The sequence below is a fragment of the Canis aureus genome, chromosome 7 (genome assembly GCF_053574225.1).
Source record: "Canis aureus isolate CA01 chromosome 7, VMU_Caureus_v.1.0, whole genome shotgun sequence".
NCBI lineage: Eukaryota > Metazoa > Chordata > Mammalia > Carnivora > Canidae > Canis > Canis aureus.
In genome coordinates this window covers 52118108-52131780 of record NC_135617.1, presented here as the reverse complement: position 1 = coordinate 52131780, position 13673 = coordinate 52118108, and the positions used below count along the sequence as shown (strand labels likewise).

The following is a 13673-nucleotide window of genomic DNA, read 5'->3' as shown; positions in this document are numbered from 1 at the left end:
TGAAATAAATTCCAAATTTCTTAGAAGACTCCCAAAGAGGGCTCTAGTACATCTATCACTCTCTTACCACACTCTGGCTACTCTGGCCCCACTGCCCTTCCCCTCACAAACCAAGCCCTTTCCTGCCTCCTAGGCCTCTCCATTTGCTGCTTCATCTGCCTGGTTTGTCCTGCTCATTTGTTCCTCCACATTTCTTGGTGGCCCAGACAGGAGTCACTTGCTCAGAGAGGCCCTTCCTGAGCACTCTATCTATCATTGTGCCTCCTTCCTGCCTTCTATCGCCCTTAACATCTCGTATCACCTGAGCTACTGGTTCCTATTTGTTTAGGGTCTGGCTCCCACCTCTAGACTATAAGCTGCAGGCTGCTGTACAAAGTCACTGCATAGACTGTAATAAAACTGCAGCCCGTGGTCCCACTTGGCTGCTGTGTTCCCCATAATTTCCCTAGCACACATCAGATGCTCAGTACATATGTACTCACTGAATGAATTTGTGAACGGATGGTTGGCTCATCCTATAAGCTTGGAATATGGAGGATGTGGAGAGAGGAGGTTTGTGCAACCATCAAGCTACAGCGTTTATACTTACCCCCTGCAATACTGCCAGGTGGTGTGACTGAGCTCCTACCCTGGTCTCCTCCTGAGAGCACACAGGACTGGCAATTTTTCCTAACCCTGCTCTGGAGCAGGGGCCTCAGGCATGCTGCCTGGCTCTTACCAGTTCCTCCCTCTCAGTAGGGGTGGGGAGCAGATATGGGGGCCCCTGGACCCAGTTTCCACTACAAAATGCTTTTATCTTAGACAACTATATAAAATAAAAATGTGAGGCCTGGGTTTCAGCAAGTATTTTTACGATGCTCCTGCTGGTTCTGAAGGTCTAGAAGCCCCTTGGCACTTGCCTTCCAAAACAGAATCTTTGTGAAAACGTGATTCCAGGGAAATGGTTTCTTATCAATGATGAAAGTAAAGGCAAGTATTTCTATTACCAGGCAAGTATCGTGAGTGCTTCAAGTAGTGCTGCTTGGCGGCAGATCTCAGGGTTGGTGTGTCTCGCCTCTGATAGGAGGTCTGGGTGGGGGCGCTATTGCCTGTACCCACAGGCTCAGAGGGCTTCAGGTCCAAGACACTCTCAAATCTGAATCAAGGGAATGTGACTCAGGTCAGCATGAGACTGAAAACATCATCAGAGAGGTACAGATTGTTCTACAAACCCCAGATCCGATCTGTTTACAGAGCTGAGGAGCATACTTGCCTGCAGAGAGTCTCTTCACTCTGTCTCTTCTTGTTTTTCAGGTCAATCCTGGTGAGGGATGGACTGAAATCCAAGTCATCCAAGTCAGCCCAGTCATCGGAATCCTTTGTTGACCGGGACACAAGACCCCACCTTCTCCTACTCTTCGGCTTGATCTCCCCATTTTTGGGTTCTAGGCCAGCTAGCATTTTCTGTGCATCCAAGAAGTGGGGGATAAAGCAATATTTGGCATTAATGAAGCTCACCCATGGGTAATCCCCATTCCAAACTTTCTTGGTGATGAAAAGTAGGATCGGGGGCATATCATTCCCAACATGCAACCATGGAAAATTCCTAGGCCTGTCTCTCACCTCTCCTGCACACATCATATCAGTTTGCATCCTATGGGGACACTCAGTTATATAAGATAATGATTTTTAAAAAGAATTTTTTTAAATAGATTTTTTTTTTTTTTGAGGAGAGGGAGAGAAGAGAGGGAAGGGGTAGAGGCAGAGAGAGAGAGAGAGAGAGAGAGAAATAGTCGACTCCATGCTGAGTGCAGAGCCTGACACTGGGCTCGACCTCATGACCCCGAGTTCATGAGCTGAGCTGAAATCAAGAGTTGGGCGCTTAACTGACTGCACCACCCAGGTGCTCCTAAAAGGAAACTTAAGGTACCTCTCACATATAGGGAAGATAGCTAGGTTGTCATCCATCATTAACATGCTTTATTCTGTCATAAAGAGAAATGCAAGAGAAAACAGCTCAGATGTCAGTTATCCTGCTCTTTTACTGAAAACACTGCAAATATGCTTTCTTTGCCTTCTTAGTAGACCTCGATACTATTTAATTAAAGAATCAGCAACAACAGGAGATTTCCAAAAACATATTGCTTCCAAAGTTGTGGGTGGGGTACAGCAAATAGTCTAAAGGCACCACTCTTATAACCTCACATGGTATCTCACAGTGTTGGTTGGGAGCTGGCCCTCAGTGAATGAATACTAGTTGAGAGAAAAAATACTGCTTTGCATAAAGCTGTTAGAAAATCAGACTCTCTGACAGCATTACAAAGCTACCAGTAACTAGATGCCCTTGTCAGGTTATTATTGAATCTAACACTCATTGTTTTGAGCACCAATCCAAGCAGATGAGAAAGATCTGGCCTGGTCTGGTGGGAAAGAGAGGCATTATGATCTTCCTTTTATAGATGAAAAAACTGAGTCCAAAGGGATCAATAATAACAATGACTAATATTTATCAAATTTTAATGAAGGGTCAGCTACTATTTTAAATTCTTTCAAGTATTAATTCATTTAGTCCCCCAAAGAATTATTATCAGGGAGATGCAATTACTATCTCTATTTTTTTAAAAGATTTTATTTATTTATTTGGTAAGAGAGAAAGAGCGTGAAAGTGTATAAGCAGGCGGAGGAGGAGCAGAAGGAACAGGCTCCCTGCTGAGCAGGGAGCCTGACATGGGGCTCGATCCCAGGACTCTGGGATCAAGACCTGAGTGGAAGGCAGATACTCAACCAACAGAGCCACCCAGGTGCCCCTATTACCCTTATTGTTGAAAATCTTTCGCACAACAAGTGAGGTCAGAAGAGGAACAGGCAAGACTAGGCTCCCTAGCAAATCTTCACTCCTTACCGACTGAGGCTTCTTGGTATGGAGGGACGGGAAGAGCAATGGGCTTGGCTTGTCCTCTGGAAGATGGTTTGGGTGATCTGTCCTGGAAGCCTCTGCTTTGTAGGGGTATATGAGATGCTGAGGGGCCTGGCTGCCTTGATGTTGTCTCGATGAAATCCGCGGGTGTGGTTTGGTTGGGGGCTGGGCAGGGGGGACCGGCTTAATGTGAGGAGGCGGGCCTGCCTTCTCCAGGACATCTTTCTGTGCTTTTCCTGAATCCTGAAGGCTCTGTGTGGTGCTGCCCAGTGGATGCCCAATCTGGAAGTAAGGATATCGAAGAGCCTGGAATAACACATAGAGCTGCTTTACGAGAAAAGTCTAGCCAGGAAGGTTAATACCATCAGGCTAACTGAGCCACATTTCATGGGACTAGTTTACTACATTTTCTTAACCTAAACCAACTAGAAAACAGCACTGAATGTGTGATACTCTATGATTTTCCTGATCTAAAATATAAAATGTATACACTTAAAATTATTTGGATAAAGCAGCCAGTTACACTACTATTACCTTTGCTACTTCTGAAAAGTATTCTGGCTCAACACAGATGCTGGCTTTGTAATTTATTTGTTCTGCACTATTTGGGGGGGGGGGCAGGGGTGGGCAGAGTGAGAGGGAGAGAGAGAATCTCAAGCCAACTGCCTGCTGAGCATAAGCCCAAAGTGGGGCTCGATCCCACAACCCTGAGATCACGACCTGAGCTGAAATCAAGAGTCTGACACATAACCGACTGAGCCAACCAGGTGTGTCTGCTATGTATTTTATTTTATTTTTATTTTTACTTTTTTGCTATGTGTTTTAAATGTAATGTTTCACCTTTATGAGCCAATTTCCTCAGTTCATAAAAAGAAAAAATATATAGAGAGACAGCCAAACACAATAATCCTGGAAGACTCTGAGAATCAAGTGTAAAATGAGCAGACATTTTACCCTAGGGATGCCAAGAATGTAATACATGATATAGATAAACCCTGCCTATAAACAACAACTGACAAACCTTGTTCGTTGTTCTGAACAATCCAGTTTTCCAGATAGTCAAGGAATAAATCTTAAAGTGCTAGGGTTTACAATTCTTTCTGAATTAGTCCCTGAATTTCCTAGCTTTTTTTTTTTTTTAAAGATTTTATTTATTTATTCATGAGGGACACAGAGAGAGAGAGAGAGAGGCAGAGACACAGGCAGAGGGAGAAGCAGGCCCCACGCAGGGGAGCCCGACGCGGGACCCGATCCCAGGTCTCCAGGATCAGGCCCCGGGTTGAAGGCGGTGCTAAACCGCTGAGCAACTTGGGCTGCCCCCTAGCTTTTTTTAAAAAGATTTTATTTATTCATGAGAGATCTAGAGAGAGAGAGAGAGAGAGAGAGACTGACAGACAGACAGACAGACACAGGCTGAGGGAGAAGCAGGAAGCAGGCTCCATGCAGGGAGCCTGATGTGGGACTTGATCCTGGGTCTCCGGAATCACACCCTGGACTGAAGGCGGCGGCGCTAAACCGCTGAGCCACCCATGCTGCCTTTTTTTTTTTTTTTAAAGATTTTATTTATTTACTTATGAGACACACACACACACACACACACACACACACACACACACACACACAGGCAGAGAGAGAAGCAGGCTCCATGCAGGGAGCCGGATGCAGGACTCGATCCAGGACTCCAGGATCACACCCTGGAGGCACTCAACCCCTGAGCCACCCAGGCGTCCTGCCCCAGCCTTTTTGAATGGAAGTTACCAAACATAACCTTTCTTAATAACTCCAGGACATAGCTATGAACATCTATCATGATTATATGTAAGAGACTGATAACATGGAGACTCTGGAGGTTCTGGATCCTGGCGTCTACCTTGAAAAGTCTCTATAGCTCCAGGCATTTTTTGCAAACTGCTCTGGTGCCATTTTTAGCTTTTCTGACACATTCTTAAAAGTACACATCGTTCTCTTGGCTCCTTGCTACAGAATTTCTTCTTTTCATCTCTTGGGTACAACCTTTACAAAAATGTTCATCAGACAGCTTTTCTCTTGCCCTCAGAATTTTTGTGATTTTCATCCCCCAAAGTGCACTTCTGAGAGCTTTCCAATCCTGGCCACCCAAAGTCTTGTGGCACCAAATAGCTCTTTCTTCTCTGAGCCTTTGGAAAGCTACTTTTCTACAATTCCTTACCCCCCAATTATTGTCTCTCTGGTTATCCCAAATTCTAGCATCGCATCAGCCCTATCTTCAAGCGTCCCCATCACTTTTGTTTAGCCAAATCATTGTCTCTGATTAGAACTGGTACCTGTGTCATTCTGAGATATTTAACTGCCAAGGAGGCCACCGAGAAGAATCTAGATACATTAGTGCAGAGGGAGGCCTGCAAGAGGCATGGGAGCGGCTGAAGCCACAGCATGACCACACCTCTTGGGGCGCATTTTATCATCTAAATCAAAGTGGATGGCAGGGGGAGGTGGCGGGTTGAGAAAACAGGTGGTATGAAGCAGGAGACCTATCATCTTTGTCACTGAACTGTAGTTAGCTGTACTAGTCTCTGGATGATTAGGGGAAATCGCTTAAACTGACTGGGATTCAGTACTCTCACTATAAAGTGAAAACAGTTAACACTGATTTCACAGAATCTTCATAGGGTTAAAATGGTAACTAACATATTTGCAAACTGTTAAGTGCTATAAAAAAGGATGGTTATCACCCTAACTCTATCTTATCTGTTGTTCTCTCTGTGTCATCTGTAAAATGAGTGAGCTGGATTTTACAAGATATTTTCTTTTTTTTAAAGATTGATTTTATTTATTTATTTATAAAAGCTTTCTTTTATTTATTTATTCATGAGAAATACACAGAGAGAGGCAGAGACATAGACAGAGAGAGAAGCAGGCTCCCTGAGGGGAGCCCGATGTGGGACTCGATCCTGGGACTCTGAGATCACACCCTGGGCCATAGGCAGACCCTCAACCGCCAAACCACCCAGGCACCCCTATTTATTTACTGAGAGGGAGCGAGAACAAGCCAGGGGAAATGACAGAGGGAAAAGCAGACTCCCTGCTGAGCAGGGAGCCCGAGTAGGGCTCAATTTCAGGCTCTTGGGATCATGACCCAATCCAAAGTCAGACGTTTAACCAACTGAGCCACCCAGGCACCCCTACAAGATAATTTCAAATTCCCTTTCAACAACCAGTACTGCCTTATAGGCAAATTGCTATGTAATTTTAACTCAGAATATATTTGAAAACATTCTCCAAAGACAGGTAGATCTATCTGCTTATTTTCATTTCTGCATATGTGGTGATGGGAACTGTATGCCAATTTTCAAAGCAAGTATAGTGTTTAAACCTTTAACATATACAGTGAGTTTCAAACTATTTTATGTTTTTATATTTAATATACCATTAGTGGCATCTGATACTATTTTTCACCCATAATACCAAATAAAATACTTCTATGAGACAGGGATTATTCAGAACCTGAACTTCGTAAGAAATGCACCCAACAGAAGGAAATGGAAGAAAACCTGACTAGCTGTTGGCCGTTTCTTGGGATCCCACTGGAGCATGTCTCTCAGGAGTTGAATGGCTTCGCTGCTGGCATTTGGAATCAGGGTCTTTAAGTTATTGGGTACGCATTGGGGCCAGCGGAAGTTCATCGCACTTGAAAGTTGGTAGCCTTCAGGCCAGTCAGTCTAAAAGAAGGAAGAGATAGAAAGTCTCGCTTAGCTAACTTGCTGTGATAGTTTATATTCCGGCCCATGTACCCATAATGGAAAAGCAATCATGTTGTTACCATGCTCATACTCACAGTGCAGCCCTGTGTGCGACAAAACACAGGGGATGCTAAGGGAGGCACTAGAAAGAACATGAAGTCTGGGGAACAGTGGAAAACACTGAATTTGCCACCAACTTGTTTTAAAACTATAACACGACATAGTTCAAATTAGTATTCTTCCAGTCGCGTCCCATGAGACAACAGTTTAAGAAACCACTAATGAGAAATTGTTCTGGGGGAACAAAATGAAAGAAGACATCTTGTTTCCCGTTAAATAAATTTGTGATACCCTACATATTACAATATCTTCATCTTGATAATTCAAAATAAACCTGCTGAGAAGTCCAGTAAAGAAAGCTATTCTACTAAAAAAAAAAAAAAAAAAAAAAAAAAAACCAAAAAAAGAAAGCTATTCTACTCAGTCTCAAGCTCTCCACTGCTTCGTGCATCATACCACCAAATTCTGGAGGTAATGATGGAAAATGAAGAGCAAACAATCTTTAAGGTCCCTTCTAGTTCCAACACTTTTTGCAAAACACATTCTCTACATTGCTTTTATCTTTTTTTAAGGTTAAGTGGCACTATGTATAGCTTATATTATTTATTCACTCAGATGGTTATTGAGTGTTTAGTGTGTTGGATATATAAAAACAATCCAGTATAAATCCTGCCCTTAAAGATGTTATTGTCCAAAAAGAGAAAATAAGACATTTATGTAAAAACACAATAATACAGAGAAAAAAAAATGATGAGGGTCACAAGGGAGGTACAAGTACAGGTATCCAGAGGACACAGGGAGTCCAGCAAGAGACTCTGAAAATCCTGAAGATGTAGCAGTAGCACTCCTGATTTATTCAAACGATGTAAAAATTTTTTGACGGTCTGGTTTGTACTAGCAATGGTGCTAGGACCTAGAAAAATAAATACAAATGAACACAAGCCTATGGTCCAGGGCACAGAGATGTACACGGATAATGATATTAGTAACACAGAACACGGCTGAAATGAAGAGGAGATTAGAATAGTATAGACGAGGTAAATTATTGAGAGGTTTTGGAAAAACAGTAGAATTACATCACGTGAGATGTTCACGTAAGTACGCAGAGTGTGCATGCACAGAGTAGGGAAGTGGGGCACCACCCAGGTTGCACCAAGCAGGTGCAGGTAGCACGTGGGCGATAAGTAGTGAGAGTGAAGAAAGCTCGGGTATGGGGACTCAACAAGTATTTTTAGCAGGGAGGACTGTACCAGGGCTAATGTTTAGCTGGAGGAATATGGCTGCAGAGAGAAAGATAAGCTGCAGGCAGGGCTTGAGGGCAGGTGGGCTGAGAAGATGCCCCAGACACAGGTGGGATGGTCAAGGCTGGCCTGTGCTGGCTGCAGCAGGGCTCCCAAGCCAGATCCCGGTAGCGAACTTCAACACGATTTGTGGCCGGCAGCTTGGATGAGGGGAAAGAGGGGATGGGAGAGAGAGAAGGTGGCACTGAAATTTAAATTTAGCCTCAATGCCAGGGCACTGGGATTCTGGTAGGAGTGCAGGCAGAAACAGGGTAATGGGGGAAGGGAGCTAGCTGGGGGTAAGCAAAACACTATCTGTGTCAGATGTTGAGGCCACAGGGACGGTGAGGGTGTTGGGAGAAAATCTCACAGGTAGTGTAAGCATGTGAATGCAGTTACAAGGAGGGATTTCATGTAGGAGGACTTCCGAATGGATGCAGGAGTCGTAGCCATGAGGATGGAGAAGCCTGGTGAGGGAGGTGAGGTGGCTGAGAGAAAAGCAAGAAGCCGTAATGCATGTACTTAAGAGCAGGAGGGATGAGGCCGCTAGGTCTGCAAAAAGGGCAGGGAGGGATCACCAAGGTGAAGAGAAAGACTGCAGGATGAGCTGGTGATCCCCAGGGCCAGGGGGGGACAGGGTACAGGAAAGGTAGTGGGGGAAGCTGCTGGTTTTAGCCCACAGGCTTTTGTTCCATATCATCACCTTTTTGGGTGTCCCCAACAGCTGGCAAATTTTGAAGATGGTGTCAATTTCACTGGCCCCGGGAAAGAGTGGCCTGAGGGTGTACACTTCTGCCATGATGCAGCCCACCGCCCAGATGTCAATGGGGGAGCTGTAGTTGGTAGATCTCAGGAGCACTTCTGGGGCCCTGTACCTGGAGAGACAAAGACAAAGATGGACTGCTGGTTACTGTCTCTATGAGTTAAATGCAATACTACCACTAATTCTCAGGGAGAGACCTATATTTCTAATATTTCTAATATTTCTAGTGCAGTGTGGTAGGTGGACTCTGGACGGCTTGGCAACTGCTGTGGCTGCTGTCAGAAAGTAGTGTTTCTCTACTTCACAGTATTTTCTACTGAGCATTTCTCTGCAGGACTTCTGTACACCATCCTTGAGAAACATAGAGTGAGACTGAGGAAAAAGAAGAGAGAATAGAAGAAAGAAGCACATAAAACTTGTCTGTAGGCTACTTCTTGGTCATGGGCAACTGCTTAAATTCTTGGGGTCTGAAAGTTTCGACAATAGTCATTGGCTGGTTTTTTAAACAGGTCTTTGGAGAATCTTCTACACAACTCTTTTAGGAAGCGGTCTTCAGCAAGGGCTGTATATAAAATATTATTTATAACATGGAAAAGCATAATGGGCCTCCTTTTTTTTATATATATTTTTTATTTTTAAAATTTTTTTTAACTTTTTTATTTATTTATGATAGTCACACAGAGAGAGAGAGAGAGAGAGAGAGAGAGGCAGAGGGAGAAGCAGGCTCCATGCACCGGGAGCCCGACGTGGGATTCGATCCCGGCTCTCCAGGATCGTGCCCTGGGCCAAAGGCAGGCGCTAAACCGCTGCGCCACCCAGGGATCCCTATATATATCTTTAAGTTTTTATTTATTTATGATAGTCACACAGAGAGAGAGAGAGAGAGAGAGGCAGAGACACAGGCAGAGGGAGAAGCAGGCTCCATGCACCGGGAGCCTGAAGTGGGATTCGATCCCGGGTCTCCAGGATCGCACCCTGGGCCAAAGGCAGGCGCCAAACCGCTGCGCCACCTAGGGATCCCTGGGCCTCCTTTTAAAAAGATTTACCATATAAGCTTTTAAACCTGGTGAAATGTCAACAAAACTACAAATACGTGTTTCAAACTGCACTGCTTCTCTTAGTGAAAAGTTAATTATTTGTGACATTAATATTATTCTCAGTGTAATGGTATATTTTAAAAGAAGTGCGATTTGAGGAAAGAGGATTTACCATCTGGTAGATACATAGTCTGTGTATGGGGGTCTCGATCGGATTTCTCGGGCCAACCCAAAGTCTGCAATTTTCACAAGTTCTGGGCCCATGCAGAGGAGGTTCTCAGGCTTTAAGTCCCGATGGAAGAAGCCTGTAGAGAGTGGAGAAGGAATACAAGTTCATGTTTGCTTCTGCAATAACTCTTTACACTTGTATTTCTTTCTTTCTTTTTTTTTTTTTTTTAAGATTTATTTATTTATTTGAGAGAGAGAGCAAGAGCATGCATAAGCAGCGGGGAGGGGCAGAGGGAGAGGGAGAAGCAGGCTCTCGGCTAAGCAGGGATCCCAGGAACCTGGGACCATGACCTGAGCCAAAGGCAGACGCTTAACTGACTGAGCCACCCTGTATTTTTTTCATAAATAGCTGTAAATTGAAAAGAACCCTGGAATGATACCAAAGGCTCCATGCACAGGACTTCTTTCATTTTCCACTGATGAATTCAAAATGTAAAACAATCCAAAAGCTGATCTTCATACTTTTCCAGGAGAGAAAACAGCTTTTAAAATATCAAAAATAAATATCAAAACTGGGGATCCCACTCGATCCCGGGATCGAGTCCCACGTCGGGCTCCCTACATGGAGCCTGCTTCTCCCTCTGCCTGTGTCTCTGCCTCTCTCTCTCTCTCTGTGTCTCTCATGAATAAATAAATAAAATCTTAAAAAATAATAAAATATCAAAACTCAGTTATGGGCTGATAACTTTCAAAAAGAAAAGTCACCCAAGGGGGGGGGGAATATATATATATATAATATATATATATAATGCCTATACCGCCCTAGTTAGCCAGAAAGAATCCGAGACTAGAACCATTTCAAAAGACAAAAGTCTTATGACTTCTGAGAGTTTATATCACAGAAAAAACACAATTATAATTTTTGTTTAAAGAACAAAGCTATTTAAGAATATGGCCTACTTGTATCTGAGATTCTGGTGTGTTGCAACAAATATTCATATGTTAAATGCTTATGACTTTGCCTAACAAAGAAGTAGAGCTACATCTGCAGCACAGCATACATTGTAGAAGGCAAAGACAACTCACCAAATGGGAAGCCTGTCTCAGCTACAGCAGAGCTTTGCGGGTGCGTGCAGGATATTCAACATGTGAACTTTCCAGGTACGCTCAGACACCCACTGATCAGTGATAAATGTCTCTGAAAATCTAAAACCTTCCACTTGTAGAGAGTATCACTGACATAGACATCATTCTATATAACCCTAAATCTCATTGAAACACCAAAACTGGAAATTGTGAATGCCGCTGGTGGTGTTGTTATGTCCTGTCATTATCAATGTTGTGATAGCTAGATCCCAACCAGCACATGATGGGAGGAATTAATAGCCATCACAGAGGAGCTACACTGCTCCTTGCCAACCTCTATGCTGAAAATGTTTAGATCTGCATCTCTGACCCCACTCTTCTCTGGACCCATGTCTCCAGTGGGGTAGCAGCTGGATGTCCCTGTCTCCCCCCATCAACCTGTCCCAAACCACTTTTATCCTCTCCCAAATCATCTCTCCTTCCCAAACCTTTGATAAGATATCCTGGTTTCCTTTGTATATTGGATCCTTCCCAATCAGTCATAGGATTGTGTTCTATTTTTCACTCAAATATCTCCTATTGACCCTTCCTGCCCCCTTTCACTCCTCCCCCCCAAATCTTTGCTCTCCTCACCTATCTCTATGCTGCCACTTGCTGGCAGGGCTTCCTCACCCTGGCTATTCTAGAGTCCCACACTTCCTGATAATTTAAACACTGTCATTCCCTTGTCACTGTCTCACACACACACATACAACCTTCCATGGCTCCTTTAAAGTTACATAATAAGCTTGAATTCCTTTCAGTCTACCTAAAGAGATAGACTTACTTTCTAATACTTATCATCAGTATGTATAAAGTATGTTTCAATTCCGTAGAATTCCTCATTTCCTTCAGATTCATCTTACCTACTCCCATTCAAAATGCTGGACCATGGTTTGTTTCTTTGTATCTATGTCAGTCCCAATCTTTGCCATCCTTCAAGACCCAATTCAAGTTTCTCCTCCTCCAGGAAGCCATTTTTTTTTTTTTTTAAGATTTTATTTATTTATTCATGAGAGACCCAGAGAGAGAGGGAGACAGGCTGAGACACAGGCAGAGGAAGAAGCCCAACCGCTGAGCCACCCAGGTATCCCTCCAGGAAGCCATGCTAATTACACTAGCCTTTTTCACTCATTTGTCCTACCAGTAAATGTTCACTGAGGGCCCAATCCAGGCCAGGCACTGGGCAAGGCTCTGTGGTTTCAGAAGCAACCAAGATGGACATAGTTCTTGCCCTGATAGACATGATAGGCTCTCCTGAGCTTAAGCAGAACCCTGCTGTTTTCAGGTATATTGACCATCTCTCTCTAATTAGATGGAGCACTTTAAGGGTAGAAGCCACAGTTCTATTTCTTCTGAAGGCCTAGCACCATGGCAGGAGCATAGTGGTCTCATAACATAGTCTTATTGATTGAACAAAGGCCTTGAATAGTTTTGTAGAGAACATGAAAGAGCTCAATGGTTGACCAATCTACCTTGGCCCAGCAGGCAGGGGCAACAGAGAGATGACCTGGAGGCAAGAAGGCTCATAAGCTAGTAACTGAGAAGTGAGAAGAGCAGTGACCCTGAAGTAGTGGGGGAGACACTGAGGGTTCAGAGCAGGAAGTCCTCAGTGTGGGAGGAAGGGGGTTCCAGCAGGACTAAATCTACTAGTCAGGGCTATTTCCCCCAAGCCCTCTCTGCTCTAGAGGAAGCGGTGGGGGACTGTGATGTGGTTATACCTGAATGTGCACTGGATGTCATATATCATGAAAAGCAACAGTGTTTTTTTAAAAAAATACTCCACTCTGTTTATCACCAGAGCTTGGTATTAGATCACACTCCATATGGATAGTATTATGGCATAATGATGGGTCTGCAGGCAAATGGCTGGCTAAGATAAACAAAATAAATATAGTTACAGAGCACACAGAAGGGGCTGAAGGGAGCCATCTGAGAGGTGCAGTTGGTTGGGTGTCCAACTCTTGGTTTCAGCTCACGTCGTGATGTCAGGGTCATGAGATTGAGCCCTGTGTTGGGCTCCGAGCTCAGTGTGGAGTCTGTTTGAGACTCACTTTCCCTTTTCTTCTGTCCACCCCACCAGGGTGTGTGTGCACGTGCTCTCTCTCTCTCAAATAAATAATCTTAAAAAAATTAAAAAATAATTTAAAAAAAGCAGGGGCTGAAGGTACAGAGGGGATCATATATATTCAAGAGGGCCACAAGTGAGAAGAGGAAGTACTTCCTTCTCACCAAAGGCTGCTTCTATTTTCCATAATCCAGGGCATTGAGAAATTCAAAGGAGTCCTACCTGGGTTAGACCAGAGACAGGAACAGAGAGAGCTTGCTATTTGTACATCATATGCACATGTATTCACATATTCTTGTTTGTATGGAAATGTCTATTAAAAATATATGTATATATTCCATTGCATCATTCTTTATCCTGCCATCATACCAATATACACCTGATGGCCTTCTTCACACCACTTGCTTTAAGTATCCTAACCAGATTAATAATAATTTAAACCTAAATTATAGTAAGAACCAAATCTGAGGCTGTCAGGAAATTCGAAAGGTAATTCAGTATTAGTCAAGGGTGGCCTTTAAAATAAAAGAGAAGAATTTTCTCTTCTTTCTTTCTTT

At 43.7% G+C, this 13673-nt stretch overlaps 1 protein-coding gene across 2 annotated transcripts in view; it reads right to left on the bottom strand.

Moving 5' to 3' along the window:
* CILK1 (ciliogenesis associated kinase 1) overlaps positions 1-13673 on the bottom strand; it is a 37244-nt gene that overhangs the window by 7979 nt on the left and 15592 nt on the right. For both annotated transcript variants that reach the window (XM_077903651.1, XM_077903652.1), the window contains exons 5-10: positions 9928-10060; positions 8659-8830; positions 6427-6594; positions 2882-3202; positions 1253-1443; positions 987-1135 (exon numbers count right to left, since the gene is read on the bottom strand). In XM_077903651.1, the coding sequence (XP_077759777.1) occupies positions 987-1135; positions 1253-1443; positions 2882-3202; positions 6427-6594; positions 8659-8830; positions 9928-10060 (1134 nt within the window). The remainder of the gene's footprint in view (positions 1-986; positions 1136-1252; positions 1444-2881; positions 3203-6426; positions 6595-8658; positions 8831-9927; positions 10061-13673) is intronic.